Genomic DNA, 27,809 nt, shown 5'->3' with positions numbered 1-27,809 from the left:
CAATTAGCACCTTCATTACCGATTGGGATGCAGGGTGATGCGGCCGCCCAGGGGTCCTGAGCAGGAGGAGAGACGGGCTGACAGGATCCCCTTGCAGCTCAACTATAGCATGTGCTGAGTTCCACAGCAGGATGAACCCACAGGCCCGGGGGGAGTCTGAAGCCCCCCTACCCAGGCAGAGAAGGCCCTGGAGGCCTGGTAACACCCTGAGGGGGGAGTGCGGCCGGCGGGAGAGCCCACGGCCGGGGCGCTGGGCGCAAGCTGCCCGGGAGGAGGGCAGAGGGATCCCTGGAGACGATCGGGACCCGTCCCGGGGCACCGACCGGGGCAGGGTTAACCCCGGGCGGCCGCCGAGGCCTGGTCGGGCCCTGAGGGGAGCTGGGGACGGCCGCCATGACGCGAACCCCGCTGCTCCCCACCCCGCCAGCAGGCGGCGCCCTCCGCCTCCCGCTCGACGCATGCGCGGCCCCGCACCACCTCCCCGCGCCCGGAAGCCTCCGCGTCCGCCCCCCCCCCCTTCCTCCGCCACCCGCCATGTTCCCGGAGCTGAACGAGCTGCTGGACGCCTCCCCGCAGCGACCGGAGACGGTGAGAGGGCGGGAGGGAGGAGCGGGAGGGGGAGCGGGGCCGCCGTGGGTGTCGGTGGGGGGCGCGGGGCCTGCCGGGAGTTGTAGTCCGGGCAGCGCGGCCCGCCGGGAGCCGCGCGGTGCATGCCGGGAGGGGGCGGGGCTTCCTGAGGCGGTGGGAGCGCGGAATGGCGGCGGCCCCCAGCTCCCCTCAGGGCCTGCTCCGGGGCCTCGGCGGCCGCCCGGGGTTAACCCTGCCCCGGCCGGTGCCCCGGGACGGGTCCCGCTCGTCCCCGGGGATCCCTCGTCCTCCTCCCGGGCAGCTTGTGCCCAGGGACCGCCCTCTCCCGGCGCGGTCGGCGGCCTCCGGGCTCTTCCCTTCCCTCCCCTCCCCTCCCCTCCCCATCCCGGCACTGCTCCGGGGCCTGTGGCCTCTTCTAGAGGTTTCACTCCCTTCAGGCCATCAAATTTTGTTCATCCCTGCAGTTTTTGTGCTGATGAGCTCACGCTGTCACTAACCACCCTCAGCCTGGGTGAGTGGTCGGTGAGGTGGATCGAGAACTGGCTGAATGGCCGAGCTCAGAGGGTTGGCATCAGCGCTGCTGAGTCTGGTTGGAGGCCTATAGCTAGTGGGGTTCCTCGGGTCAGTACTGGGCCCAGTCCTGTCCAAGTTCTTCATCAGCGACCTGGATGAAGAGTTAGAGCGTACCCTCAGCCAGTTTGCTGGTGACACAGAACTGGGAGGACTGGTGGATGCACCGGCAGGCTGTGCTGCCATCCAGCGAGACCTGGACAGGCTGGAGAGTTGGGCAGAGAGGAACCTGATGGAGCTCAACAAGGGCAAGGGCAAGGTCCTGCTCCTGGGGAGGAACAACCCCAGGCACCAGTCCAGGCTGGGGCTGAGCTGCTGGAGAGCAGCTCTGCGGAGAGGGACTGGGAGTGCTGGGGGACGACAGGGTGACCATGAGCCAGCAGCGTGCCCTGGCTGCCCAGAAGGCCAATGGTCTCCTGGGGTGCATTCAGAGGAGTGTGGGCAGCAGGGCGAGGGAGGGTCTCCTCCCCCTCTGCTCTGCCCCACTGAGGCCCCATCTGCAGTGCTGTGTCCAGTGCTGGGCTCCCCACTTCAAGAAAGATGAGGAGCTACTGGAGAGAGCCCAGCACAGGGCTGCGAGGATGAGGAGGGGACTGGAGCATCTCTCCTAGGAGGAGAGGCTGAGGGAGCTGGGCTTGTTCAGCCTGGAGAAGAGAAGGCTGAGAGGGGACCTTGGAAATGCCTCTAAATATCTGCAGGGTGGGGGTCAGGAGGCCCGGGGCCAGACTCTTTGCAGTGGTGCCCAGCGACGGGACAAGGGGCAACGGGCACAAACTGAAGCCGAGGAAGCTCCAGCTGAACCCGAGGAAGAACTTCTTCCCTGTGAGGGTGACGGAGCCCTGGCCCAGGCTGCCCAGAGGGGCTGGGGAGTCTCCTTCTCTGGAGATATTCCAGCCCCACCTGGCCGCGGTGCTGTGCAGCCTGCTGTGGGTGACCCTGCTTGGGCAGGGGGTTGGGCTGGAGACCCACAGAGGTCCCCTCCAATCCCTACCATGCTGGGATTCTGTCATTCTGGGATCCAGGTAAAAAAGTAAGAAAACACATGTGCGTTACGCATTACACACTGGTTTTCCTGGTAGTTGCTAGCTTAGATAATAAAACCATATTTGGGGTGATAAATTGTTTCGTAAGTCTGAGTTTCCCCGCTTCCCTGCTTGTAGAGCTTACGACGGGAGCAGGGCAGTGTTCTGCCCGGGCTGGAAAACACCGATGAGATAATTCCTTGTCAGCTCGCCTGGAGCGGGGCAGGGCTCGTCTGCTGGGGGAGAAACGCTGGGAAAATCCAGGCGAGTGCTGCTGGGTAGAGGTCAGGCATTCCAGGCTCGAAGGAATTTTTATGCTGAATCACAGAATCACAGAATAGTAGGGGTTGGAAGGGACCTCTGTGGGTCATCTAGTCCAACCCTCCTGCTGAAGCAGGGTCACCCACAGCAGGCTGCACAGGACCTTGTCCAGGCGGGGCTGGAATATCTCCAGAGAAGGAGACTCCACAACCTCCCTGGGCAGCCTGTTCCAGGGCTCCATCACCCTCAGAGGGAAGAAGTTCTTCCTCATGTTCAGACGGAACTTCCTCTGCTTCCGTTTGTGCCCATTGCCCCTTGTCCTGTCACTGGGCACCACTGAAAAGAGCTTGGCCCCATGCCGAGGGTGGTGAGGCCCTGGCCCGGGTTGCCCAGAGAGGTGGGAGATGCCCCATCCCTGGAAACATCCTGGGCCAGGTTGAACGGGGCTCGGAGCAGCCTGATCCAGCTGAAGATGTCCCTGCTTATGGCAGGGGTTGGACTGGGTGGTCTCGAAAGGTCCCTTCCCACCCAAACCACGCCGTGATAAGCTGAGGCTGTGTAAATTCCCAAGTCCCCATAGCTCCTGTGGGTTGTGGTTGGCTTTTTCATGCCGCTGACGTGCTAAGAGAGGAGCCCTTGGCAGAGTTCGAGCATTGGCAGAGCAGAGCCTGTACTTGAAGGTGGGTTTGATGGCTCTGCAGCCGTGGGACGAGTGGGGATGCTGTCACCTGCAAACCTGGTTTTGGACATCACCTTGAGGTGAACAAGAAATTCTGCAGAGCGAAACCGAAAGTGGATTTGGCCTCAGGATCCTGGGTTTGGACTTGGCAGCCCAGGCAGGACCCGGCAGAGGAGCTGGACCAGAGGCTCCTCTGTGCGAGGAATTGCCTGGGATCTGTGTCAGCTCTTCCTCTCCCATCAGCTGGGGGCTTGGAGCTCCCACCTCACGCTCCAGATCCCTCTTCGTCGCGGCGGCTGGCGCTGGTTGGCAGCAGTGCATGGCTGGCTGCAGCAGAAGCGGTGTTCCCTGATGCTGGCGTTGGAAGATTGACTCCATACACTGCGATGAGGACTAACGGGGTGGTAAATCACGAGTATTCTTGTTTTGCAAGTCCCGCTCTGCACCGATCGGCGTCACCGATCGCCGCGCAGAGCCGTGCGGTCTGGAACCGGGCTCTCCCCCTTGGGACACACGGTCCGTGGGGTGTGCTGAGATCTCCGGCCAAGGCTGGCTGGAAATCAGCGTCCCGCTGTGCTTCAAAAGCACCAGCCCTTTGCGAGTGTCTTCTTCCCATCTCTGCCACCCCGACGTCTGCGTCTCCACGGTTGGTTTGTGCCGTTTTCAAAGCGCTGACAAAATGCCTTCGCTGTGGGGCTGGTCGGTGGGTGAAGCTGCCGCCTGTGTGGGCGTATCTGACATGTCACCGCTGAACGCTTGGGACACCCGCTGCTGCCCTGCTGAGGGATTCTGGCAGTTTCTAACGAGTAGCTGCAGCTTCATAAGAAGGACATGGAGGTGTTGGAGCGGGGCCAGAGGAGGCCACGAAGATGATCCGAGGGCTGGAGCACCTCTCCTGCGAGGACAGGTTGAGGGAGCTGGGGCTGTTCAGCCTGGAGAAGAGAAGGCTGCGGGGTGACCTTAGAGCAGCTGCCAGTGCCTGGAGGGGCTACAGGAAGGATGGAGAGGGGCTTTGCACAAGGGGGTGCAGTGATAGGACAAGGGGGAACGGCTCTAACCTAAAAGAAGGCAGGTTTAGATGAGATATGCGGAAGAAATTCTTCCCCAGGAGGGTGGTGAGGCCCTGGCCCAGGCTGCCCAGAGAAACTGTGGCTGCCCCCTCCCTGGCAGTGCTCAAGGCCAGGTTGGATGGAGCTCTGAGCACCCTGGTCTAGTGGAAGATGTCCCTGCTGATGGCAGGGGGTTGGAACCAGATGATCTTCAAGGTCCCTTCCAACCTAAACCATTTGATGATTCTATGATTCTGCCTCGTAGCCTGCAGGTGGAAAGAGTGTGAAAGCGGAGCGTGGAGGGGACAGGCTGGGGTGGGCGGAGGGAGAAGGTGCCACCAGAAGGCCTTGCCTTTGGAAGTGCCTCAGCCCCGGCAGCGTCTTTCTGGGCGTGAGAAGGATGCGCAGAAGGGGGAAGAGAATCGGAACGCGCATCTGTGGTGGCAAACTGGGGGCCGCGGGGTTTCTGCATGCCAGAAAACAAGGTGCTGGTGGTGGGTCCAGGACTTACCCGCTCCTCAGCAGGAGAACTCCTCTTGCCTGGCAGCAAGGGCATGCCGCTCGCCCTAAGGTCCTCCAGGAAGGGCTGCGAACCAGTTTGATACTCACTGTCTGTGTGGCTGGGTGCAGGAGGTGCATGAACCTGCGTGAAAGCGGCGTGGCCGCGGGAGTTTGCAGACCCTGGAAAGCCTGGCAGATTCCTGTGGCTTTGTGTGCCTTCCTCCTTGTGACCGCACGGCTGGTAGAACCCCGATTCCTGGGTTTGGCTTTGGGGCAGTGGCAGTGGAGTTTCCTGGAGCTGTTACCTCCCTTCCCTCCTTCCCTCCTTCCCTCCTTCCCTCCTTCCCTCCTTCCCTCCTTCCCTCCTTCCCTCCGCTGTGCTTTGGAGATGCACAGTTGGGCCATTTCCACCGCTGTGCTTTGGAGATGCACGGTTTGGACATTTCCACCCCTGGCTAGCTGGGCATCCAAGCGTCAGAAACGACGGGTTTTTGAGTGCTGCCTAAGCAGCTGCAGCGTGACAGCGAAGTGAGGCTTGGCAGGATTGAAGGGTTGAGAACTGGCAGGTTTGAAAAAGCGAAATAATGCATGCTCTGAGTGATCACACCCTGCCGTGCTCTGCAGGGAGCGAAGGAGAGAGCCTTTCGACAGCTAGCAGGCAAGGGAGGGGACACGGGGTGGCATTCAGCCTGCAGCTACGGGGAAGAGGGGATCTGAAGGGGATGGAGTCCTGCAGAAGATAAACGGCTGGAGCTTGTGGTGTTTGAACCCAGAAGCTCCTCCAGGCTGAGCAGTGGAGGATACGTCCGGGCGAGACGCTCGCCGGCGTGGTGCCTCCTGTTCCTGTAACGGCCACAGAGACATAGCCCCTTTCTCTGGGTGGGAAAGAGCTCTCTCTGGCTGAGAGCAGCACTTCTCTACCCCGGCTTCTGCTTTACATTCCCTGCAGACGTGGTTAATATTTGCCATTCCGTTAGCACCACTTTATAACTCGTTTTAGGCCCTGGGGAGTTAGCTCTGATAGATGGCTTGTGAATTGCCTGTGGGTAGATTGCTTATTGCTGCAAAAGGCTTTTGCTTTTCTTCAAACAGGTGGGGGGAAAAAAAAGCAGCTCACTGATAAGTTCTTTGTGATTAAAAGCAGCCCTTCTAAGATTTGTATTGATTAACGAAGGTTTTAATGGAAACAAATGCCTTGATGAGCCTGGTACTGATAGCAAACATGCACTGATGAACGGAATTAATTTCCTGCGTGATCAAAACAAGGTATTTACTTTGTGCAGAGAGCTCTGCTCTGGTGCCCTTGGTTTTGGTGATAGGGTTTTCTGCTCAGGATGTGGCGTGGTTGAGGTAATGTGTGGAACAGGGGCTGGGGAGGGCTGTTTGGGGACCGGAGAAGCAGCAGCTGTAGCAAGGCTGCCATTATAACCGCGCAGGCGATGCTGGCTGTGGTGGTGGGAGAATGGACTGGGAGCAGAGTGGGTGGCTGTTGTCCCCCTGCTGTCTGTGCCACTTGGAGTAGGAGGAAGATGACTGCGACCTGGAGGAGAAGGGAAAAAAGTTGGCAGGTGGAAATTGCTCACAGCCACCCACAGAATCACAGAATGTTGGGGGCTGGAAGGGACCTCTGTGGGTCACCCAGCCCAGCCCCCTGCCCAAGCAGGGTCACCCACAGCAGGCTGCACAGCACCGCGGCCAGGCGGGGCTGGAATATCTCCAGAGAAGGAGACTCCCCAGCCCCTCTGGGCAGCCTGGGCCAGGGCTCCGTCACCCTCAGAGGGAAGAAGTTCTTCCTCGGGTTCAGCTGGAGCTTCCTCGGCTTCAGTTTGTGCCCGTTGCCCCTTGTCCTGTCGCTGGGCACCACTGGAAAGAGTCTGGCCCCGGCCTCCTGACCCCCACCCTGCAGATATTTAGAGGCATTTCCAAGGTCCCCTCTCAGCCTTCTCTTCTCCAGGCTGAACAAGCCCAGCTCCCTCAGCCTCTCCTCCTAGGAGAGATGCTCCAGTCCCCTCCTCATCCTCGTAGCCCTGCGCTGGGCTCTCTCCAGTAGCTCCTCATCTTTCTTGAACTGGGGAGCCCAGCACTGGACACAGCACTGCAGATGGGGCCTCAGTGGGGCAGAGCAGAGGGGGAGGAGACCCTCCCTCGCCCTGCTGCCCACACTCCTCTTGATGCACCCCAGGAGACCATTGGCCTTCTGGGCAGCCAGGGCACGCTGCTGGCTCATGGTCACCCTGTCGTACCCCAGCACTCCCAGTCCCTCTCCGCAGAGCTGCTCCCCAGCAGCTCAGCCCCAGCCTGGACTGGTGCCTGGGGTTGTTCCTCCTCAGGTGCAGGACCCTGCACTTGGGGAGGAACATCCCCATGCACCCATGACAACGGTGTCTGGCACCAGGGGCACGAATACGAGTGTGCTCTGGATGTGCCAGCACTGGAAAGCGCAGCGCTGCTCGTCGGTGGCCTCTGCAGCAGCCGGGTGTTTCCAGGCGAGGAGGTGGCTCTCAGCGGGCACGGAGCGTGGGGGTCCAGCTGGGGTCTCCGTCTGGCGCAGGAGGTTCTAGCTGGTGGGCACGTCTTTCAGAAAGGAATGAACTCAACGTTTTCTGATGCCTTCCCCGTGAGCTGTGTCTGGAGGAGGCAGTGGTGTCCCTTTGTAAACAGATGGGTGGCTGAAACGCTGCTTGTCCGCTTCTTTCTCCGACCGATACCTGCAGAGTTTCCCCCAGCCTGAATCACAGAATCACAGAATGTTCAGGGTTGGCAGGGACCTCTGTGGGTCACCCAGCCCAACCCCCTGCCGAAGCAGGGTCACCCAGAGCAGGCTGCACAGGACCTTGTCCAGGCGGGTCTGGAATATCTCCAGAGAAGGAGACTCCACAACCTGAGCAGGCATCTTGTCTACCCAGACGGAACCCTGAGCAGTTTGTGCTCCCATCTTCCTCTGTTAAGTGATTTTGCTTCTTCTTTTTCAGGATAAGTTCACGCTACTGCGAGACACCAGAACAGACGGCAGCTTCCTGGTGCACCACTTCCTCTCCTTCTACCTCAGAGGTAGGTCAGCAGCAGGACTCTCCAAGGCCAGGGTTTGCCTGTCTCTTGGAGGTTCCTCCAGCGTAAGGTGTTTCTGTGTGAGCAGAGGCGGGTTTCGCAGAACGGGAGGCATCCTCGGATTAGCGCGAGGCTTTGGTGTCAGGATTTAGGGATCCCAGTCCTGACTTGTTCTTGGGACTTGCCCTGGATCCGTGGGCACATCCTGTAATGGCTGCGCACCTTGTTTCATCATGAGTGTGGTGAACGTTGTAAATCACCTGACAGTGAGGTGTTGACCCTAATTCCTTCACTAGCTAGGTGTTTTATTGTGTAATTAAAAATATCAGGAACAACTAACACATAGATAAGCTGGTGGTGAGTAAAGAAACAAACAAAGAACCTGGCAAGTTGCCTAATTGCTTCTCCGCCAACAATTTCACCTGTGAGGAACCCACCAGCCCCTGCAGAGCGGGCGATGGACTCACGGACTCCTGCAGCTTTCCGCTGGCAAAGCGGCCAGCCCAGCAAACCTGGGACCTATCAGACTTGAAACTTAGCTCACAGTGCTGCGCAGGTGGTGGGGCTGAGCGTGTCCTGCCCCCTATAACTCCCTCTTCCTCGGCTATGCCTTCACTTCATTTTTAAAAATTAATTTCACTTGCGCTGCCTCGGGGTCTGCGCGCGTCCCCGCACGGCTCTGCCAACGTGACTGGCCTGGAGTCGCTGCACGGGGCTGCCCCTCTGCTGGGAAAAGCCTCGCCGTCCCCTGTGGTCAGGCAGCGCTTTGGGATCGTGGTTGCTGCTCAAGGCAGGGTGTCCTTGCTGCCGCCCTCTCATTTCCACCCCGGGACCTGGGTGCCAGCGTACTCCGTGTCCGTCGCACCCCGATGTTTTCCAAGTACCCGTTTGGTGCTCAGAACCTTCGGGAGCTCCCGAGGGGTCAGTGAAGGCTCGGCTGGGGCCGCTGACTTCACTTCTTGCCACTTGCAATCCGCGTCCTGCTCGCTGGCGGGGAGAAACGAACGCACTGGTTCTCTTCATACCCAAACCATGAGGCCGGGTGGTCACGTGCTGGGTTTTCCAAAATCACGTTTTAGTGAGGTGTCTTTGTCAACAACGCGTGTTCTGTGTGGTTTTTCCAGCCAAGGTCACTTGCCGTATGAGAGGTGAAACGGGGATTTTTGGCACGCCGGCGGTTTCGGTAGTTCGTGTCACGGTCGGCCGTTGGCCTCCTTGCAGTAACCCCAGCAAACAGTGCCAGGAGATCCCAGGGCAGGGCGGCACAAGACAGAAAAGGGGGCTCCTATTTTTTTTTATGTCGTCTTTTTCTTGTTCTTTCCCTTTCTTTTTAAACTAACGTTCTCCCTGATGTGGAAATCCTATGGCAAGGTGGGAATTGAAAGCCCAGCCAAGAGCAAATGAAGGGGGTGCTTAGAGCTGGCTCACTTCAAGGCCTTTCCAGGGGGGTTTGTAGCCTGGCTGCTGTGATTTACGTGCTTTGATAACGGCAGCTTCCAAAATGGAAACGGTAACGGGCCTTTTTGTTTTCTCACCCAGCTGGCTGTAAGGTTTGCTTCGTGGCCCTGCTCCAGTCCTTCAGTCACTACAGCATCGTAGCACAGAAGCTGGTAAGTCTCTTGGCGTAGGTTAATAATTACAGGTCTGGGTAGTTTCTGTCGGGTGGAAAGGAATGAGAACGGGGAATGGGAATTGCACGTGAGCAAATGTTTCCAGGTCTTGACGGGGACAGTCAGGACTGGTGCTCCTGCGGCAGGGGATGGAGAACACTTCTTGTTGGAGAAGGGGTGTGATAGAGGGCAAAGTAACAACCCCACGCAGCGCTGCAGGCCTGGGGAGGAGCGGCTGGAGAGCTGCCCGGTGGAAAAGGCCCTGGGGGTGCTGGGCGACAGCCGGCTGACCAGGAGCCAGCAGTGTGCCCAGGTGGCCAAGAAGGCCACTGCCATCCTGGCTTGGCTCAGCAATGGGGTGGGCAGCGGGAGCAGGGCAGGGATGGTGCCCCTGGACTGGGCACTGCTGAGGCCGCCCCTCCAGTGCTGTGTGCAGTGCTGGGCCCCTCACTGCAAGCAGGACCTGGAGGGGCTGGAGCGTGTCCAGAGAAGGGCAGCGAGGCTGGGGAGGGGGCTGGAGAAGAAGTCTGCTGAGGAGCGGCTGAGGGAGCTGGGGCTGTTCCGTCTGGAGAAGAGGAGGCTGAGGGGAGACCTTCTCGCTCTCTGCAGCTCCCTGCCAGGAGTGTGCAGTGAGGGGGGGTTGGTCTCTGCTCCCCAGGAACCAGCGACAGGACGAGAGGTGATGGCCTCAAGCTGCGTCAGGGGAGGTTCAGCTTGGAGATTGGGGAAAATGTCTGTGCTGAGAGAGTGGTCAGGCCTTGGGCCAGGCTGCCCAGGGCAGTGGGGGAGTCCCCATCCCTGGAGGGGTTCAGACACCGTCTGGATGTGGCCCTTGGGGACACAGTTTAGCAGACATGGGGGTATTCGGTGGATGGTTGGACTTGGTGACCTCAGAGGTCTTTTCCAACCTTAATGATTCTGTGATTCTAAAATCCTGGCTATGAGGCCCTGGCTACCGGGCCCGGAGAGGGCAGGGAGCTGAGCCACCGCTGGCTTTCTTAGTGCTTAGAAATGTTTTCTGGAGATCAGCATTCCCCAGACAGGCCCAGACTGGTAGATGTAGTTTCATTAGTGCTCTGGGGAGAAAAATCCCGTGGTGTCTACGCTCCTAGAGCCTCTCTGTACACCTACAGCACGCACTGGCTGTACGGCACAGCGGCTCCCGAGGTGGCTTTATCCCCTGTCCCGTGGTTACGGTGTGATGAAGTGCTGTGGGCTGACTCACCTGTGGATTCAGAAGGACACCGGTGTGCCTCTTATGGCCTCTGGGCCGAGCCGTCGGTTTGAGCCGTCTGAGGAGCCACGAGCGCCGAGAACGTTCTTGAGGATTTCCTTCCCGTGGTGCGTCAGCGAGGGGAAACGGAGAAACAAAGGAGGCAGGGTCATCCCCAGCGTCAGCAAATCGGTCTGAGCTCTGGCTTTAAACTGCATTTCTCAGCTTTTTTGTGCAATGCTCAGGTGTGAAATGCTCTGGCTGTGAAGTCCGAGTGACCTTCCAGGGCTGAAGGGATGAGAGCTTGTGCTGGTCCTCCCTCCTCTGGTTCTGCTGGAAATCCCAGCAGGGCTGCTGCTCGTAAAGACTTTCAGGTGCCGAAGAACCAGGTGTTGCAGTAGCTGTGTGTTCCCTGCTGTAAATGTGGGTTGAATTTCAGTGCTTGCTAAACAACTGTATTTTATTTACTACTCAGCTTTTACCTTTTCAAAGGAGATCGATGGTCTTAGAGCTCAGACCTAAGTTAAATAAGATGGAGTGAGCAAATGAAGCATTTCCAGGTGGAGCTGTAACTCACAGGTGTATCCTCAACACGCGATTCCCCCGTGGAGCAGAATTCCCCACTGCTGAGCGAACCAGCCCCTGCGAGCGCTGAATAGCTCTGCCCTTTGTGTTGCAGAGAGGAGGAAACCTTGGGGGGGAACTTGCTAAGTGGGGCAGGAGACGGGGCACAGCGACCAGTGTAGGTGGGAGATTCGCCTGTTAAATACGGGATCCTCGCCTGCTCTAAAAGCAGAACGGTGTTTGTAGGTGCATTGCCTGACGTGGTGAAATTTCCCGGTGCGCAGCTCGTGCGTGTGCTTTTAATAGGTGCTGTTGTCATCTCCCTCGTGGGAGAGTCTGAGGAGGGAGAGGACAGGAGGATTAGCTGGAGCACACGTGCGATGCAAATCGAAACGGTTTGCTGCCTGGTGCTTCAACAAACAGGTTACTGAGATGAAGGGAGGTGATAAGCAGAACGATACGGTTTGCCCAGGGGAGGTCAGAGAAGCAATTGCGTGTGCCCGCAGCGGTGAGCTGTCCCCGTCCCGTTGGGCTCAGGTCTGAGTCACAGAATCACAGAATCACAGAATAGTAGGGGTTGGAAGGGACCTCTGGGGGTCATCTAGTCCAACCCCCCTGCCGAAGCAGGGTCACCCACAGCAGGCTGCACAGGATCTTGTCCAGGCGGGTCTTGAATATCTCCAGAGAAGGAGACTCCACAACCTCCCTGGGCAGCCTGGGCCAGGGCTCCATCACCCTCAGAGGGAAGAAGTTCTTCCTCATGTTCAGACGGAGTCAGTCTTACGTTACAACTTCACAGGTGCCCCTGCGGTCGGTTGTTGTGAATTCTTCCGAAGCTCCGAGGAGCTGGAGGTCGTAACGTCAGTTATTTATATCAGTCTGAGCTTCCGTAAGAGCTTGTCTTTCCTTTAATCCTTCTTTGCCTAAATGAACACATCAGGCTCAGTGACGGTGGTTTTTGGCAGGGTAATTTCACTCTTAGACTTGCTGAAGAGTTTGCTGCTGTGGATCTCTGCTGCAGACCAGCTGGGATGTCGTCTCCACGGCTGCGGCAAACCCCGATTTCAGGCAGTACCCCGAGCTCTGCCACGCTGCAGTTAGGTGAGCTGCGTGCTCCACCAAACGACCGGCCGCTCCCGTCCCATCTCCTCTCAAGACCAGCTGCCTGGCTGTCTGTGTTGGCTGGGAGAGTTGCAGGGGTCAGGCTGTGGTTCCTCCAGGAGAAGACCACTGCTTGGAAGAATCTGGCACATGGGCAGCCACTGGCGTTACGTTATCTCCTCCACAGGTTAAATCTCCTGTGTGTAATCATGCCTAGCAGAAGACTATACTCTTAGAGAAGACCGCAGTTGGAAGAGCTTCATGACTTGGTGATGTTTCTGCTGGGAACGGGGTGGTCCCAGGCCTGGGAGGAAGGGTGCTGGAGCCAGGGTCATGTTATACAGTCTTTACAGTGGTGTCTTGTGGATCTGCTCCTTGTAGCACCTGATGTGTGGTGAGTGTGGCCAGCAGGTCGAGGGAGGGTCTCCTCCCCCTCTTCTCTGCCCCAAGTGAGGCCCCATCTGCAGTGCTGTGTCCAGTGCTGGGCTCCCCAGTTCAAGAGAGATGAGGAGCTACTGGAGAGAGTCCAGCGCAGGGCTACAAGGATGAGGAGGGGACTGGAGCATCTCTCCTAGGAGGAGAGGCTGAGGGAGCTGGGCTTGTTCAGCCTGGAGAAGAGAAGGCTGAGAGGGGACCTTGGAAATGCCTCGAAATATCTGCAGGGTGGGGGTCAGGAGGACGGGGCCAGACTCTTTCCAGTGGTGCCCAGCGACAGGACAAGGGGCAACGGGCACAAACTGAAGCAGAGGAAGCTCCAGCTGAACCCCAGGAAGAACTTCTTCCCTCTGAGGGTGACGGAGCCCTGGCCCAGGCTGCCCAGAGGGGCTGGGGAGTCTCCTTCTCTGGAGATATTCCAGCCCCACCTGGCCGCGGTGCTGTGCAGCCTGCTGTGGGTGACCCTGCTTGGGCAGGGGTTGGGCTGGGTGACCCCCAGAGGTCCCCTCCAACCCCCAACATTCTGTGATTCTGTGAAGAGACCTTGGCCGGTTGCACTTTGTACCACGGCTGCGTTCGCTGTTTGAGTTAACGACCGCTGCCTCGCACCCTCCATTACGCCTTCTCTCCTACAAATATTTCGCTTTCCCTAGTGAAATGCCCAGCGGCGTGTCTGGTTTGAAGGGAAGGGACGTCACTGCTGGCAGGCCGGTGGGCCACCACGCTGCCCGGCTGGCAGCACCCCGGGCGGACGAGAACAACTGTGCTGCGTCGCGGAGCTCGCAGCCCCAGTCCTGCTGAGCCGCTCTTTCCGAAGCGTTTCTGGGCTTGATCGATAAATGACAGATTGCCAGAGATAATGTCTGCGTGCTCCCGGCGATAACGGAGCGCGGTGCTGTGAGGGAACGAAAGCTTTCAGGGCTGGCGATGCGTGGGTGCTGTGCAGCGCTGTGGCTCTGCGGCAGGGCCCTGTGTGGTGGCTGTGGCAGTCAGGCAGGTGCCGTTGGCCATTTTGAGTGCTTATTCCACCGTCTCCGAGCTGTCCGGATGTTTCTGGTGCAGCCCTGAGGAGAAGGACTTGGGGGTGCTGGTGGATGAGAAGCTCCACATGAGCCGGCGATGTGCGCTGGCAGCCCAGAAAGCCACCCGTGTCCTGGGCTGCATCAAGAGCAGCGTGGGCAGCAGGGCGAGGGAGGGGATTCTGCCCCTTGACTCCGCTCTCATGAGACCCCACCTGGAGTCCTGCGTCCAGCTCTGGAGCCCCCAACAGAAGAAGGACATGGAGGTGTTGGAGCAGGGCCAGAGGAGGCCACGAAGATGATCCGAGGGCTGGAGCACCTCTCCTCCGAGGACAGGCTGAGGGAGCTGGGGCTGCTCAGCCTGGAGAAGAGAAGGCTGCGGGGTGACCTTAGAGCAGCTGCCAGTGCCTGGAGGGGCCGACAGGAAGTATGGAGAGGGGCTTTGCACAAGGGGGTGCAGTGATAGGACAAGGGGGAACGGCTCTGAACTAACAGAGGGCAGATTGAGATGAGATAGGAGGAAGAAATTCTTCCCCATGAGGGCGGTGAGGCCCTGGCCCAGGCTGCCCAGAGAAGCTGTGGCTGCCCCCTCCCTGGCAGGGCTCAAGGCCAGGTTGGATGGAGCTCTGAGCACCCTGGTCTGGTGGAAGATGTCCCTGCTCCTGGCAGGGGGGTTGGAACCAGATGATCTTTAAGGTCCCTCCCAACCCAAACCATCCTATGATTCTATGATTCTGTGATTCTTGTGCTCCGTCCAGAGGTTGCCTCGGGCGGGCCGCTAGCTGGGAGAGCAGCAGAGCTTTGCTGTGGCAGATGACTGCAGTGAGGTGAGTCCAGGTCTGCATCCAACGCCGTCCCTCTGGGATCTGCTTCCCCAGCTGGAAAACGAAGCTGGACTTGCTGGGTCCACCCAGGAACGTCGTGGCACCGAGAGGGTTGAATTCCACAAGCACGCTGCCCCTGGCTGCCACCTTCTCGTGCTGTGGCCCTGCTCTCTGTCACCCAGGCAGGCCCTGGTGTGGCACGAAGCTGCTGTGTATTTTAAAGAGGGGACACTGTTCTCTTGCTGCTCTGAAGCAGAGTTTGCGTGTGCAGGAGGAAATAGCTGAAGCAAAATGAAAATTGGTTGCTGAATTACTGATATTAATTGTGAATTTCACCACGGCTCTGGTGATGCATTTCGGCGAGTGCCTGAATCCTGTGGGCCCTGAAAATTCACCAGGGAACGAGGTTTGTGAGACTGCCGTGCAACCCAGCCCCGCTTCATGGCACGTCAGGTATTTGCCGGTCGTTCCCCGCTCCTGGCCCACCACATAAAGGTTCTTCTGTCCTCGGCTAGGAATTTTTCCATCGTGTGTGCTTGCAATGGCCCAAGAGGCTTCCCTTACCTCTGTGTTCCTGCCCCGCTTTCTGGCATGGTTTTAGTGAGCAAATATCACCTGCAAAAGCCAAACCCCTCCACCTGCAGCCGACATCAGCCTCTGCTGGGCTCAGGGCTGGTGGGACACGTGGCAGGGGGAGCGGAGGGCCCCGCGCTCTGCAAGAGGCTTTTTCGTGGAATTGCTGCTCCTGGCTTGCTTGGGAGAAGGTGAAAAGAGAGGAGGCAGTGTGGAACAGAGGGGGCAAGAGCGTGCTGCAACACTTGCTGGTTAATGCTGTATATTGAAGTGATATCAAGTTCAGCAAGGTCAAGTGCAGAAGAAGGCCAGTGGTCTCCTGGGGTGCATTCAGAGGAGTGTGGGCAGCAGGGCGAGGGAGGGTCTCCTCCCCCTCTGCTCTGCCCCACTGAGGCCCCATCTGCAGTGCTGTGTCCAGTGCTGGGCTCCCCAGTTCAAGAAAGATGAGGAGCTACTGGAGAGAGCCCAGCGCAGGGCTACGAGGATGAGGAGGGGAGTGGAGCATCTGTCCTAGGAGGAGAGGCTGAGGGAGCTGGGCTTGTTCAGCCTGGAGAAGAGAAGGCTGAGAGGGGACCTTGGAAATGCCTCTAAATATCTGCAGGGTGGGGGTCAGGAGGCCGGGGCCAGACTCTTTCCAGTGGTGCCCAGCGACAGGACAAGGGGCAACGGGCACAAACTGAAGCCGAGGAAGCTCCAGCTGAACCCGAGGAAGAACTTCTTCCCTCTGAGGGTGACGGAGCCCTGGCCCAGGCTGCCCAGAGGGGCTGGGGAGTCTCCTTCTCTGGAGATATTCAAGCCCTGCCTGGACACGGTGCTGTGCAGCCTGCTGTGGGTGACCCTGCTTGGGCAGGGGGTTGGGCTGGGTGACCCCCAGAGGTCCCCTCCAACCTGTGCCATGCCATGACTGAGAGGACGCGTGACAGCAGAAGGCGTATGCCCAGAAGTGCTGGCTGGAGCCTTGCCTGAGGCTCTGCTTCCCAGAGTCTGCCAGGCACGTGGGGCCGATTTTGTCCCGTGTGGAAGACCGGGAAAAAGAAGGGCGAGCTCAGTGCTGATTTAAAAACTGGATCTGAGGTAGGGACGTGTCAGATGGCCTTCGCCTTGGAGTAGCCCCTGCTTCTCGGAGTGTCCCCTGGCCGTGATGGAAGGCCTTGCCTCCCATCCTCTGTTTCCTAATTGCCGTGGACAGCGTTTCTGGCAGCAGCGATAACGAATGGATCTCTCCCCCTCCCATTCCACCTGGGAGGGAAAGCAGTGGAAATCTGTCTTTCCTCTCATTAGCACTGAACGTGTTGCAACTGATGAGCCTTGCAGGAGCTCAGGGTTAATCTTCCTGGACAGGACTTCTTCCTTATCTACCCAGACCTTCTCTCTGGAGGTCCTCACAGTGAAATGCCACGCTCAGAAAGCCACTGGGCGCTTGTAGGGATGGGCTCATTGATCAGATGCTTAAGATGTGGCTTTACAATATTTTCTTTTTTTTTTTTTTTTTTGAAATGAAGAGGGTTTTATAAAATATTGGCACTTAGATTTTCATGTCAGAAGAACAGGAAGGTTGAGCAGGTGAAAAGAAAGGGTAGAAAGCAGGAGGCAGAATTGGGCCCATTGCTGCATCTCCCTCTCGCGTGTGAGCGTGGTGGCTCTCAGGGGTGTTGTGAGGACTGGGAAATGCTTGGAAAACCTCCAAAGTCTTTTCAAAAGAGGGTGTTGGGACGGCGCCAAGCACAGCGCTTTGTTCAGCGCTCCAGGTCCTGGGGGAAGAGCCGCTACGAGCCTTCCCCTTGCTGGGCGACTCGGACTCTGTGCTCAGGGGTCTTGCAGCTCCCAGCATGACTGCTTAGGAAATAAGTAAAAATCTGTAATTTCTGTGAAGCTTAATCACAGAATCCCAGCATGGTAGGGGTTGGAAGGGACCTCTGTGGGTCACCCAGCCCAACCCACCTGCAGAAGCAGGGTCACCCACAGCAGGGTGCACAGCACCGCGTCCAGGCGGGGCTTGAATATCTCCAGAGAAGGAGACTCCCCAGCCCCTCTGGGCAGCCTGGGCCAGGGCTCCGTCACCCTCAGAGGGAAGAAGTTCTTCCTCGGGTTCAGCTGGAGCTTCCTCGGCTTCCGTTTGTGCCCATTGCCCCTTGTCCTGTCGCTGGGCACCACTGGAAAGAGCTTGGCCCCATCCTACTGACCCCCACCCTGCAGATATTTGTAAGTATATATTAGGTCCCCTCTCAGCCTTCCCTTCTCCAGGCTGAACAAGCCCAGCTCCCTCAGCCTCTCCTCCTAGGAGAGATGCTCCAGTCCCCTCCTCATCCTCGTAGCCCTGTGCTGGGCTCTCTCCAGTAGCTCCTCATCTTTCTTGAAGTGGGGAGCCCAGCACTGGACACAGCACTGCAGATGGGGCCTCAGTGGGGCAGAGCAGAGGGGGAGGAGACCCTCCCTCGCCCTGCTGCCCACACTCCTCTGAATGCACCCCAGGAGACCATTGGCCTTCTGGGCAGCCAGGGCACGCTGCTGGCTCATGGTCACCCTGTCGTCCCCCAGCACTCCCAGTCCCTCTCCGCAGAGCTGCTCTCCAGCAGCTCAGCCCCAGCCTGGACTGGTGCCTGGGGTTGTTCCTCCCCAGGCGCAGGACCCTGCCCTTGCCCTTGTTGAACCTCATCAGGTTCCTCTCTGCCCAACTCTCCAGCCTGTCCAGGTCACGCTGAATGGCAGCACAGCCTGCCGGTGTGTCCACGACTCCTGCTCAGCCACCCTCTTCGGAGGGTGCAGAATCTCCCCGCATCCCAAAATGATGTCTTCTCTCGGGGAATACGGGAACTGCTTTCTCAGGATCCTTGTTTCTGGTTCCTGGCCTCTGGCTCAGCAGCTCTGCCTGTCGAGCAACGCTGCGTTGAGCTAAATCTCCCTGAGCTCCTTGCAGTGGGATTATCTCGCCACCTTGTCCGCCTGCCTGCTGCGTTGCACAACCACCCTATTTCCAGGGTAGCAAGACGTGGCGAATCTTGGCGTCAGTGCTCCTCGGCTCCATGTGAAGAAATGACAGTGCCATTGTGAAATGTGGGAAGCAACCCACGCTGGAAAGCTGAGCAAAGTTGCACATCTTTCTCCTGGGAGACGCATGGTTTGGCCAAGGTTTGAAGATAGCACGCGGGAGGTATCTTTGTGTGATCATGTCGGTAACAGGTACTAAGTTTGCTCCTGGAAGGTGGGCTGATGCAGTTATCAGTAAGCTGAGGAGCTGTAGAGTGGTTGGCAAAAGTAGCTCTTGCTGGTGAAAGAAAGGAGGATGAGAAAGGAGTTCAAGAAGTAGCTCTGTGGAGAGGGACCTGAGAGTGCTGGTGGATGTCAGGTTGACCTTGAGCCAGCAGCGTGCCCTGGCTGCCAAGAAAGTAAATGGGATCCTGGGATGCATTAGGAGGAGTGTGGGCAGCAGGGCCAGGGAGGGTCTCCTCCCCCTCTGCTCTGCCCCACTGAGGCCCCATCTGCAGTGCTGTGTCCAGTGCTGGGCTCCCCAGTTCAACAAAGATGAGGAGCTACTGGAGAGAGCCCAGCGCAGGGCTATGAGGATGAGGAGGGGACTGGAGCATCTCTCCTAGGAGGAGAGGCTGAGGGAGCTGGGCTTGTTCAGCCTGGAGAAGAGAAGGCTGAGAGGGGACCTTGGAAATGCCTCGAAATATCTGCAGGGTGGGGGTCAGGAGGCCGGGGCCAGACTCTTTGCAGTGGTGCCCAGCGACAGGACAAGGGGCAACGGGCACAAACTGAAGCCGAGGAAGCTCCAGCTGAACCCGAGGAAGAACTTCTTCCCTCTGAGGGTGACGGAGCCCTGGCCCAGGCTGCCCAGAGGGGCTGGGGAGTCTCCTTCTCTGGAGATATTCAAGCCCCCCTGGCCGCGGTGCTGTGCAGCCTGCTGTGGGTGACCCTGCTTGGGCAGGGGGTTGGGCTGGGTGACCCACAGAGGTCCCTTCCAACCCCCAACATTCTGTGATTCTGGGAGTTACTGAGGCATTGGCTTTATTAGCGTGTTTAGATAAGACCTGATAAAAACCGGCCGTCGATCCGCTTTGTTCCGTGTGTGCCGTTGATCCCAAGCTGGTGGCTCTGCAGTGTAATGTTTTTCCTCTCCAGGGAGTCAGTCTGACAGCTGCCAAAGAACGGGGACAGCTCGTCTTCTTGGAAGGCCTCAAGTCCTGCCTTGACCTCTTATTTGGAGAGGAGGAGGAGCAGTCGGGACAGCCCAGTCCTCTCCAGTTTATAAGGTAAACCTGACTGGGTGGTGGTTCTGCTGGGGCTCAGCAGAGTTCCCCAGCACAGAGCATTCCCCCCCTCGTGTCCCCTGCCACCCCAGCCAGCATGGAGCACAGCAGCGAGGTCCACGGCTGAGACCCAGCTCCCTTTGGGCTTCTCTCCAGGCCCTGAGGACTCGGTAGCTGCGCGTTACGCCAGGACGCTGGAGTGAAGGGAAATGCCAGCGCCGTGCACGCTGCTGTGCTTGCCCTGCCCTGTCTGTCCCTGCTGCTCAGAGGGGGATTCTGTCCCCCTTCTCCCACATTTCGGGCAATTTCTGTCGCCTGTGTTGTAGGGCTAGAGAAAATTTATTTCAGCGCTCAACAGGTTTGTGTCAAATAAAACTCCGTTCAAGCAGTTTTGTTCCTTTTATTTGTTATTCTGAGTTTTGTTCTCATCCAATAGAACACTACTGCTTTAACCACACTGGCTTTTGTTTTCACAGAATCACAGAATGGTGGGGGTTGGAAGGGCCCTCTGTGGGTCCCCCAGCCCAACCCCCTGCCCAAGCAGGGTCACCCACAGCAGGCTGCACAGCACCGCGGCCAGGCGGGGCTGGAATATCTCCAGAGAAGGAGACTCCCCAGCCCCTCTGGGCAGCCTGGGCCAGGGCTCCGTCACCCTCAGAGGGAAGAAGTTCTTCCTCGGGTTCAGCTGGAGCTTCCTCTGCTCCAGTTTGTGCCCGTTGCCCCTTGTCCTGTCGCTGGGCACCACTGGAAAGAGTCTGGCCCCGGCCTCCTGACCCCCACCCTGCAGATATTTCGAGGCATTTCCAAGGTCCCCTCTCAGCCTTGTCTTCTCCAGGCTGAACAAGCCCAGCCCCCAGCTCTCCCAGCCTTTCCTCCCAGCAGAGGGGTTCCAGCCCTCGCATCATTGCTGGGGCCTCCTCTGGCCCCGCTCCCACGGCTCCAGCTCTGTCCTGTGCTGAGGGCTCCAGAGCTGGACGCAGGACTCCTGGGGGGGTCTCAGCAGAGCGGGGCAGAGGGGCAGAATCCCCTCCCTCGCCCTGTGCCCACGCTGCTGGGGATGCAGCCCAGGGTTGTCCTGGTTCCAATGCCTGCCCTGGGTCTCACCAAAGCCCCGTCTACCCCAGCCCGAGTCTGAAAGAGCGGAGAGCCAGGAGTGTGCAGGAACAGGGCAAGGAAACAACCGCCCTTGCGCAGAGGATGCCTGACCCAGAGGTGGTATCTTCCAATTTAACAGGCCCACGGTGGATTTTTTCTATCATATCATTAGGGAAATGGGGACGGTGAAGTGGGAATAAAAAGCAAAAGCCAGCGTGGTTAAAGCAGCACTGTTCTCTTGGGGGAGCATGAAACTCAGAATAAGAAAAAAGGGAATAAAACCGATTGGGTGGAGTTTTATTTGACAGAAAACCTGCTGGGTGCTGAAATCAATTTTCTCTAGACCTGTAAGATGCTCGGCAACAGCATCTTGTGAGAAAGGTGGGGACAGACTTTTTAGCAGGGCCTGTCATGATAGGACAAGGGTGAATCTTTTTAAACTAGGAGAGGGGAGATTCAGACTGGATACGAGGAAGAAGTTTTTTTACAGTGAGGGTGGTGAAACCCTGGCCTGGGTTGCCCAGAGAGGTGGGAGATGCCCCATCCCTGGAAACATCCCAGGCCAGGCTGGACGGGGCTCGGAGCAGCCTGATCCAGCTGAAGATGTCCCTGCTCATGGCAGGGGGTTGGACTGGGTGGCCTCGAAGGGGCCCTTCCCACCCAAACCACGCCGTGATCCTGTGATGCGTGGAGGGCACGAGGGTTTCTCTGCACACAGGTGAGCGAAGCTGCAGTGATGGTAGGGAAGTGTGGGACCTGGTGCCTGTCCCAGCAGCGGGGACAGCAGGGATGGTGCAGGCTGGCGTTCCCCATGTTGGATTAATGGGTGAGGAGGGGGACGCACAACGCGCCTGTGGGCCAAGCCCCTCGAGACCTCTTTCTTCTCTTCCAGTGAGAGCACTTCCAACCTCAAAGCCTTGTTTGACTTCGTCCGGACGTCCCTGACTCCCACTGACAGCGACGCCTGGAAAGGCCCCGTGCTGCTGGTGGACGACCTCAGCGTCCTGCTCAGCCTGGGTGCCACGCCGGTGGCCGTGCTGGACTTCGTCCACTACTGCAGAGTCGCCGTGTGCTCCCAGCTGAAGGTGCTGCTCCCTCCACCCGCAGCCTCCTGTGCGCTACGTGTGCAAAAGAGCCTCTGGAGAGAAACCTGCCTTTCTTTCCTTTTTTCCACCTGTGTATGATGAGGTTTTGGCTGTCCAAGAGACTCAAACCATTGCTCTAGGGCCGCTCTCAGGGAGTTGTGTTAGTCCCCAGAGTTCCTCTGTAGGGTCCTTTGCCACTGGTGTCCCTGGAGGTGCTGCCCAGAGAAGGGTCCCCGACACGTGAGCAAGGATTCGAGCTCTTTTCAGTGGTGCCCAGTGACAGGACAAGGGGCAATGGGCACAAACTGAGGCACAGGAAGTTCCGTCTGAACATGAGGAAGAACTTCTTCCCTCTGAGGGTGACGGAGCCCTGGAACAGGCTGCCCAGGGAGGTTGTGGAGTCTCCTTCTCTGGAGATATTCAAGACCCGCCTGGACAAGATCCTGTGCAGCCTGCTGTGGGTGACCCTGCTTCGGCAGGGGGTTGGACTGGGTGACCCACAGAGGTCCCTTCCAACCCCTACTATTCTGTGATTCTGTGTAAAGTATTGTTTTTTAGAGCTCCTGGCTCTCCAGAGATCTCTACTCCCACCCATGTTTGTGTGCGTGTGGGATGGCAGGGAAGGAAGCGGGTCAGGACGGTAGCGAGGGGCTGGTGAGTCCTGCAGCGAGCAGAGGTGAGGAGACACGAGTCTCTGTTTCCACCAACCTCCAGCGTCGCTGTGTGTGGCACCGGCTGGGTTCTGAGGGTCTGTGATCTCCCCCCGTGATGTCCTAACTTCTGAGAGCATCGCAGCCAGAAATCCTGACGGTCACATAGAATCCCAGAATCCCAGCATGGCAGGGGTTGGCAGGGCCCTCTGTGGGTCACCCAGCCCAACCCCCTGCCCAAGCAGGGTCACCCACAGCAGGCTGCACAGCACCGCGGCCAGGCGGGGCTGGAATATCTCCAGAGAAGGAGACTCCCCAGCCCCTCTGGGCAGCCTGGGCCAGGGCTCCGTCACCCTCAGAGGGAAGAAGTTCTTCCTGGGGTTCAGCTGGAGCTTCCTCGGCTTCAGTTTGTGCCCGTTGCCCCTTGTCCTGTCGCTGGGCACCACTGCAAAGAGTCTGGCCCCATCCTCCTGACCCCCACCCTGCAGATATTTCAAGGCATTTCGAAGGTCCCCTCTCAGCCTTCTCTTCTCCAGGTTGAACAAGCCCAGCTCCCTCAGCCTCTCCTCCTAGGAGAGATGCTCCAGTCCCCTCCTCATCCTCGTAGCCCTGTGCTGGGCTCTCTCCAGTAGCTCCTCATCTTTCTTGAAGTGGGGAGCCCAGCACTGGACACAGCACTGCAGATGGGGCCTCAGTGGGGCAGAGCAGAGGGGGAGGAGACCCTCCCTCGCCCTGCTGCCCACACTCCTCTGAATGCACCCCAGGAGACCACTGGCCTTCTGGGCAGCCAGGGCACGCTGCTGGCTCATGGTCACCCTGTCGTCCCCCAGCACTCCCAGTCCCTCTCCGCAGAGCTGCTCTCCAGCAGCTCAGCCCCAGCCTGTGCTGGTGCCTGGGGTTGTTCCTCCCCAGGTGCAGGACCCTGCCCTTGCCCTTGTTGATCTTAACATCCATCCTTTGCTATTTACATGGCAGCATCCCCCACCCTGGCTGCTTCTCTCTCTGAATAAAGCAGACGGTGTCAGCTTTTGTTCTCCTGCACTTCGTATGGCGCCAGGGTGTTTGTGCTGTGAATGCTGACAGGGGTGTTTCGCCTGCTGAGAATATTTACCTCCAAGACAGCTAAAAAAGATGAGAAATCGTGCTAACACGTTGCTATTCCCGTCCAAGATGTTCTGAAGCTTTAAAATACATTTGAATTGATTGGGAATTTCGTGTTATTTGAGGTCCTTGGTGACCTGCATGGGCGGAGGCAGGGAGAGGTTGAGGGAACTGGGCTTGTTCAGCCTGGAGAAGAGAAGGCTGCGAGGGGACCTTATAAATGCCTACAAATATCTGCAGGGTGGGGGTCAGGAGGATGGGGCCAAGCTCTTTTCAGTGGTGCCCAGTGACAGGACAAGGGGCAACGGGCACAAACCGAGGCACAGGAAGTTCCGTCTGAACATGAGGAAGAACTTCTTCCCTCTGAGGGTGACGGAGCCCTGGCCCAGGCTGCCCAGGGAGGTTGTGGAGTCTCCTTCTCTGGAGATATTCAAGACCCTCCTGGACAAGGTCCTCTGCAGCTTGCTGTAGGTGACCCTGCTTCGGCAGGGGCGTTGGACTAGATGACCCACAGAGGTCCCTTCCAACCCCTTCTATTCTGTGATTCTGTGATTCTGTGACTCTTGGGGTGTGTTTTTAACGTAGCCGGCGTTGCGCTGGGGAGCTCTTTGCTCCTTGTGAGAGCTGTGAAGGCTCGAGCATCACAGCTCTGGCTGCGACTGTTGGGCCACGTCTTTATTTAGCCGTTCTGAATCCGTTCCGAGCTGCCGTTGGCGTGGCCTGACAGACTGGTTTAACTCGACAGCTGCCTCGTCACAAAGGCTTGAAATATTTTTAGGCTGCGTATTGTATTTACATACACACATGTATATATATATCATATATATACAGCAAGCTGTTTCAGTGTTTTATATGTGTATCTGCTGTTTATTTTCTCAGTGGACTGCAGCTCAGGACCAGCTGCTGTGCTGGGGGGTGTCTGAGTAGCTTCATTAGCAGGAATTCACACTCATTCTGCAAACTCCCCTTGCTGTCCCCCTTCCTCACCCCGAGCGGATTAGGAATCAGCCGGGGGCTCACCGCTGCCCGGTGCTCTCGTTCCAGGGGAACGTCGTGGTGCTGGTTCACAGCAACGAGGATTCGGAAGATGAGGACAACGAGCTGGTGGTGAACTCCCTGTGTCATCACAGCGACCTGATCCTGTGGGTAGAGGGGCTGGCGACCGGCTTCTGCAAGGATGTCCACGGCCAGGTAACGCACGGAGAGGTGGCAAACGGTAATGTCGCGTACAACACCGCCGGCAGGCCCGAGGGTAGGGCAGACGTGCTCCGTCTGCGCCACGGGAGATGGCCTGGGTCCGGCCTGGTCTGCAGCAAGTGGAAGGAGTATGAGCAGCCTTGGTGCGGTCACCAGGATCTGCTGGAGCCCCTGGTCTCTTACGGCTGGGACTCGGCTTCTGCGGGGATGCTTGGGGACATTTGCCACCTCGGGACTTGACTCGACTTCGACACGGTCTCCCATAACATCCTCACAGGGGAGCTCAGGAAGTGTGGGCTGGGTGAGTGGTCGGTGAGGTGGATCGAGAACTGGCTGAATGGCCGAGCTCAGAGGGTTGGCATCAGCGGTGCTGAGTCTGGTTGGAGGCCGGTAACTGGTGGGGTTCCTCAGGGGTCAGTACTGGGCCCAGTCTTGTTCAACTTCTTCATCAACGACCTGGATGAAGAGTTAGAATGTACCCTCAGCAAGTTTGCTGATGACACCAAACTGGGAGGTATGGTAGATACACCAGAAGGCTGTGCTGCCATTCAGCGTGACCTGGATAGGCTGGAAAGCTGGGCAGAGAGGAACCTGATGAGGTTCAACAAAGCCAAATGCAGGGTCCTGCGCCTGGGGAGGAACAACCCCAGGCACCAGTACAGGCTTGGGGTGGACCTGCTGGAGAGCAGCTCTGCGGAGAGGGACCTGGGTGTCCTGGTGGACAACAGGTTAACCATGAGCCAGCAGTGTGCCCTGGCTGCCAAGAAAGCCAATGGGATCCTGGGGTGCATCAAGAAGAGTGTGGCCAGCAGGACGAGGGAGGTTCTCCTTCCCCTCTGCTCTGCCCCAGTGAGGCCCCATCTTCAGTGCTGTGTCCAGTTCTGGGCTCCCCAGTTCAAGAAAGATGAGGAGCTGCTGGAGAGAGCCCAGCGCAGGGCTCCGAGGATGAGGAGGGGACTGGAGCATCTCTCCTAGGAGGAGAGGCTGAGGGAGCTGGGCTTGTTCAGCCTGGAGAAGAGAAGGCTGAGAGGGGACCTTGGAAATGCCTCTAAATATCTGCAGGGTGGGGGTCAGGAGGCCGGGGCCAGACTCTTTGCAGTGGTGCCCAGCGACAGGACAAGGGGCAACGGGCACAAACTGAAGCAGAGGAAGCTCCAGCTGAACCCGAGGAAGAACTTCTTCCCTCTGAGGGTGACGGAGCCCTGGCCCAGGCTGCCCAGAGGGGCTGTGGAGTCTCCTTCTCTGGAGATATTCCAGCCCCGCCTGGCCGCGGTGCTGTGCAGCCTGCTGTGGGTGACCCTGCTTGGGCAGGGGGTTGGGCTGGGGGACCCCCAGAGGGCCCTGCCAACCCCTGCCGTGCTGGGATTCTGTGACTCCTGGAGGCTGGAAAGGGTTTTGTACAACGCAGGCTGTCTCCTGCTCCAAGATGGTGGTCGAAGAAGAATACCTCATTCCTGGGAAACTGCCCCAAACTGTGGGTCTCAGCCTGGGCTGTGTTGATGGGTTCTGGGCTGGGAGGGCAGCTGGGGCCCTGGGGGCTGGTTGTGGCGTGGTCTCCCGTCAGGGGCTGCCACCAAAGGCACCGGTTACCGGCTGCTGCTTGATGGATTTTTATCCCTGCAGGCCAGAAACAGGCGCGGGGGGGGAAAAGGAGGGAGAATGCTGTGACCGGGGCGGCCAAAGGGATGAGATTCATCTTCCTTTCCCTTTGCAGATTAAAATAATTAGGAGAGTGTCCTTGGAGCTGACGGCGGAGCAGGACCACGTCCAGGTTTACCAGTATAAGATCCAGGACAAGAACGTCACCTTTTTTGCCAGAGGGCTGTCCGCTGCGGTCCTGTGATGCTGCGATGCCGCGCGAGCGTCGCGGGGCAAGGCTGGCGGAGCCTGGACGTGCCACCAGACCGGCCTGGCTGCTTCCCCAAGCTCCTGCCAGCAGCCCTGCAGCGGACTGACCCGGGAGGGAAGCTCAAACGCACGTTGAGCTGCATGCCAACAAGGGGATTAGCCTGCCCGCTGCATCCCTCCGTCCTCCCACCCCGTTCCCAACGTACTCAGGCCAAGAGGAAGAGCGAGAACTTGCACGAAGAGGGCTTAGAGCGTGTAAGTACAAGCAGGGGGATGCCCCGCGGGCCGGGCACGCCTCGCCTGTTCCGGTGCGTTACGGCGTGGCGGTGCCAGGCGCTGCTGCGTGGAGGGCTCACCCCGCCCTCGCGCTGGCGTTCCACGAGGTGAGACGGAGCGGGTGGAGGCGGGGATGGCCTGGGAGCGTGTCGCAATGCGGGCCTTTCTCCCAGCTCTGGCACGGGAGAGGTTTGCTCAACTCCCAGCTTCCACGGGATTAAAAAAAAAATCAGATGAGCTACTTGTGTGGTGCCTCCCCTTGCCGCGGGAAGACCCGAAGGCTGCCTTGCTGGGTTGATCCCTCGCTTCGTTTTGTTGCTTTGCCTCTTTTTATGTGAGACCCCCGCCCCGTGCCCGTGTGTGGCTGTTCGGCACGCGGCTTCCCAAGCTCGGCTTCGGGTGAGGGACGGACGCTTGTGCCTGAGCCTTCGTCTCAGCCACCGCTTCCCGATCGCAAATCGTTACCGGCAGTTGTGTGACCGGCCTGTATCGAGGCATTATTAGGGACTAACAATCACTGGTTTTAATTAGATAAGGGTAAAGTCATTAAGTAACCATCTCTGGATGGGAACCGCTCCCCACAGGCTCCTCGGCAGGGGAGAGGGACGGGCATCCCCCGAGCCTGGGTAAGGAGCTGACTTTGGGTCCCACAGAATCACAGAATGTTGGGGGTTGGCAGGGACCTCTGGGGGTCACCCAGCCCAACCCCCTGCCCAAGCAGGGTCACCCACAGCAGGCTGCACAGCACCGCGGCCAGGCGGGGCTGGGATATCTCCAGAGAAGGAGACTCCCCAGCCCCTCTGGGCAGCCTGGGCCAGGGCTCCATCACCCTCAGAGGGAAGAAGTTCTTCCTCGGGTTCAGCTGGAGCTTCCTCGGCTTCAGTTTGTGCCCGTTGCCCCTTGTCCTGTCGCTGGGCACCACTGCAAAGAGTCTGGCCCCGTCCTCCTGACCCCCACCCTGCAGATATTTAGAGGCATTTCCAAGGTCCCCTCTCAGCCTTCTCTTCTCCAGGCTGAACAAGCCCACCATGCCCTCAGTTCTCAATTTCTTCTAAAAAGCCCACGACTCTCCTCCATCAGCGCGTTCTGCGAAGTTCCGCTTCTGACCGCAGAGTCCATCAATCCGTCTCGCAAGGTCACCGTCTCCAAAAGTCGCCGTCTGGTCTTTCATCCTCCTTCTGCGGGAAGCGTCTCGGTGCTCTGTTATCCGTAGATTTTGAAACACCCCATTCCTACCTATTCCTCAATCT

General features: G+C 58.5%; 1 protein-coding gene across 1 annotated transcript; it reads left to right on the top strand.

Annotated features, from left to right (window-relative positions):
• The first annotated feature begins 516 nt into the window (after positions 1-516).
• Positions 517-26,796, top strand: ELP6 (elongator acetyltransferase complex subunit 6). Its single transcript, XM_075417504.1, has 7 exons — positions 517-588; positions 7,643-7,721; positions 9,258-9,328; positions 19,180-19,310; positions 21,295-21,487; positions 24,283-24,429; positions 26,150-26,796. Exons 1-7 carry the CDS (start codon positions 535-537, stop codon positions 26,276-26,278), a joined length of 804 nt encoding a protein of 267 aa, XP_075273619.1. The 5' UTR covers positions 517-534; the 3' UTR covers positions 26,279-26,796.
• Positions 26,797-27,809: the final 1,013 nt, after the last annotated feature.

Source organism: Opisthocomus hoazin, chromosome 4, assembly GCF_030867145.1.
Source record: "Opisthocomus hoazin isolate bOpiHoa1 chromosome 4, bOpiHoa1.hap1, whole genome shotgun sequence".
NCBI classification, from domain to species: Eukaryota; Metazoa; Chordata; class Aves; order Opisthocomiformes; family Opisthocomidae; genus Opisthocomus; species Opisthocomus hoazin.
This window is presented reverse-complemented; position numbering and strand designations above follow the sequence as displayed.

Coding starts and splice junctions, on each gene's coding strand:
- ELP6 (XM_075417504.1), top strand. CDS start 535: ATGTTCCCGGAGCTGAACGAGCTGCTGGACGCCTCCCCGCAGCGACCG. Junction 19,311..21,294: donor AGTCCTCTCCAGTTTATAAG/GTAAACCTGACT, acceptor CTTCTCTTCCAG/TGAGAGCACTTCCAACCTCA. Junction 21,488..24,282: donor CCGTGTGCTCCCAGCTGAAG/GTGCTGCTCCCT, acceptor CTCTCGTTCCAG/GGGAACGTCGTGGTGCTGGT.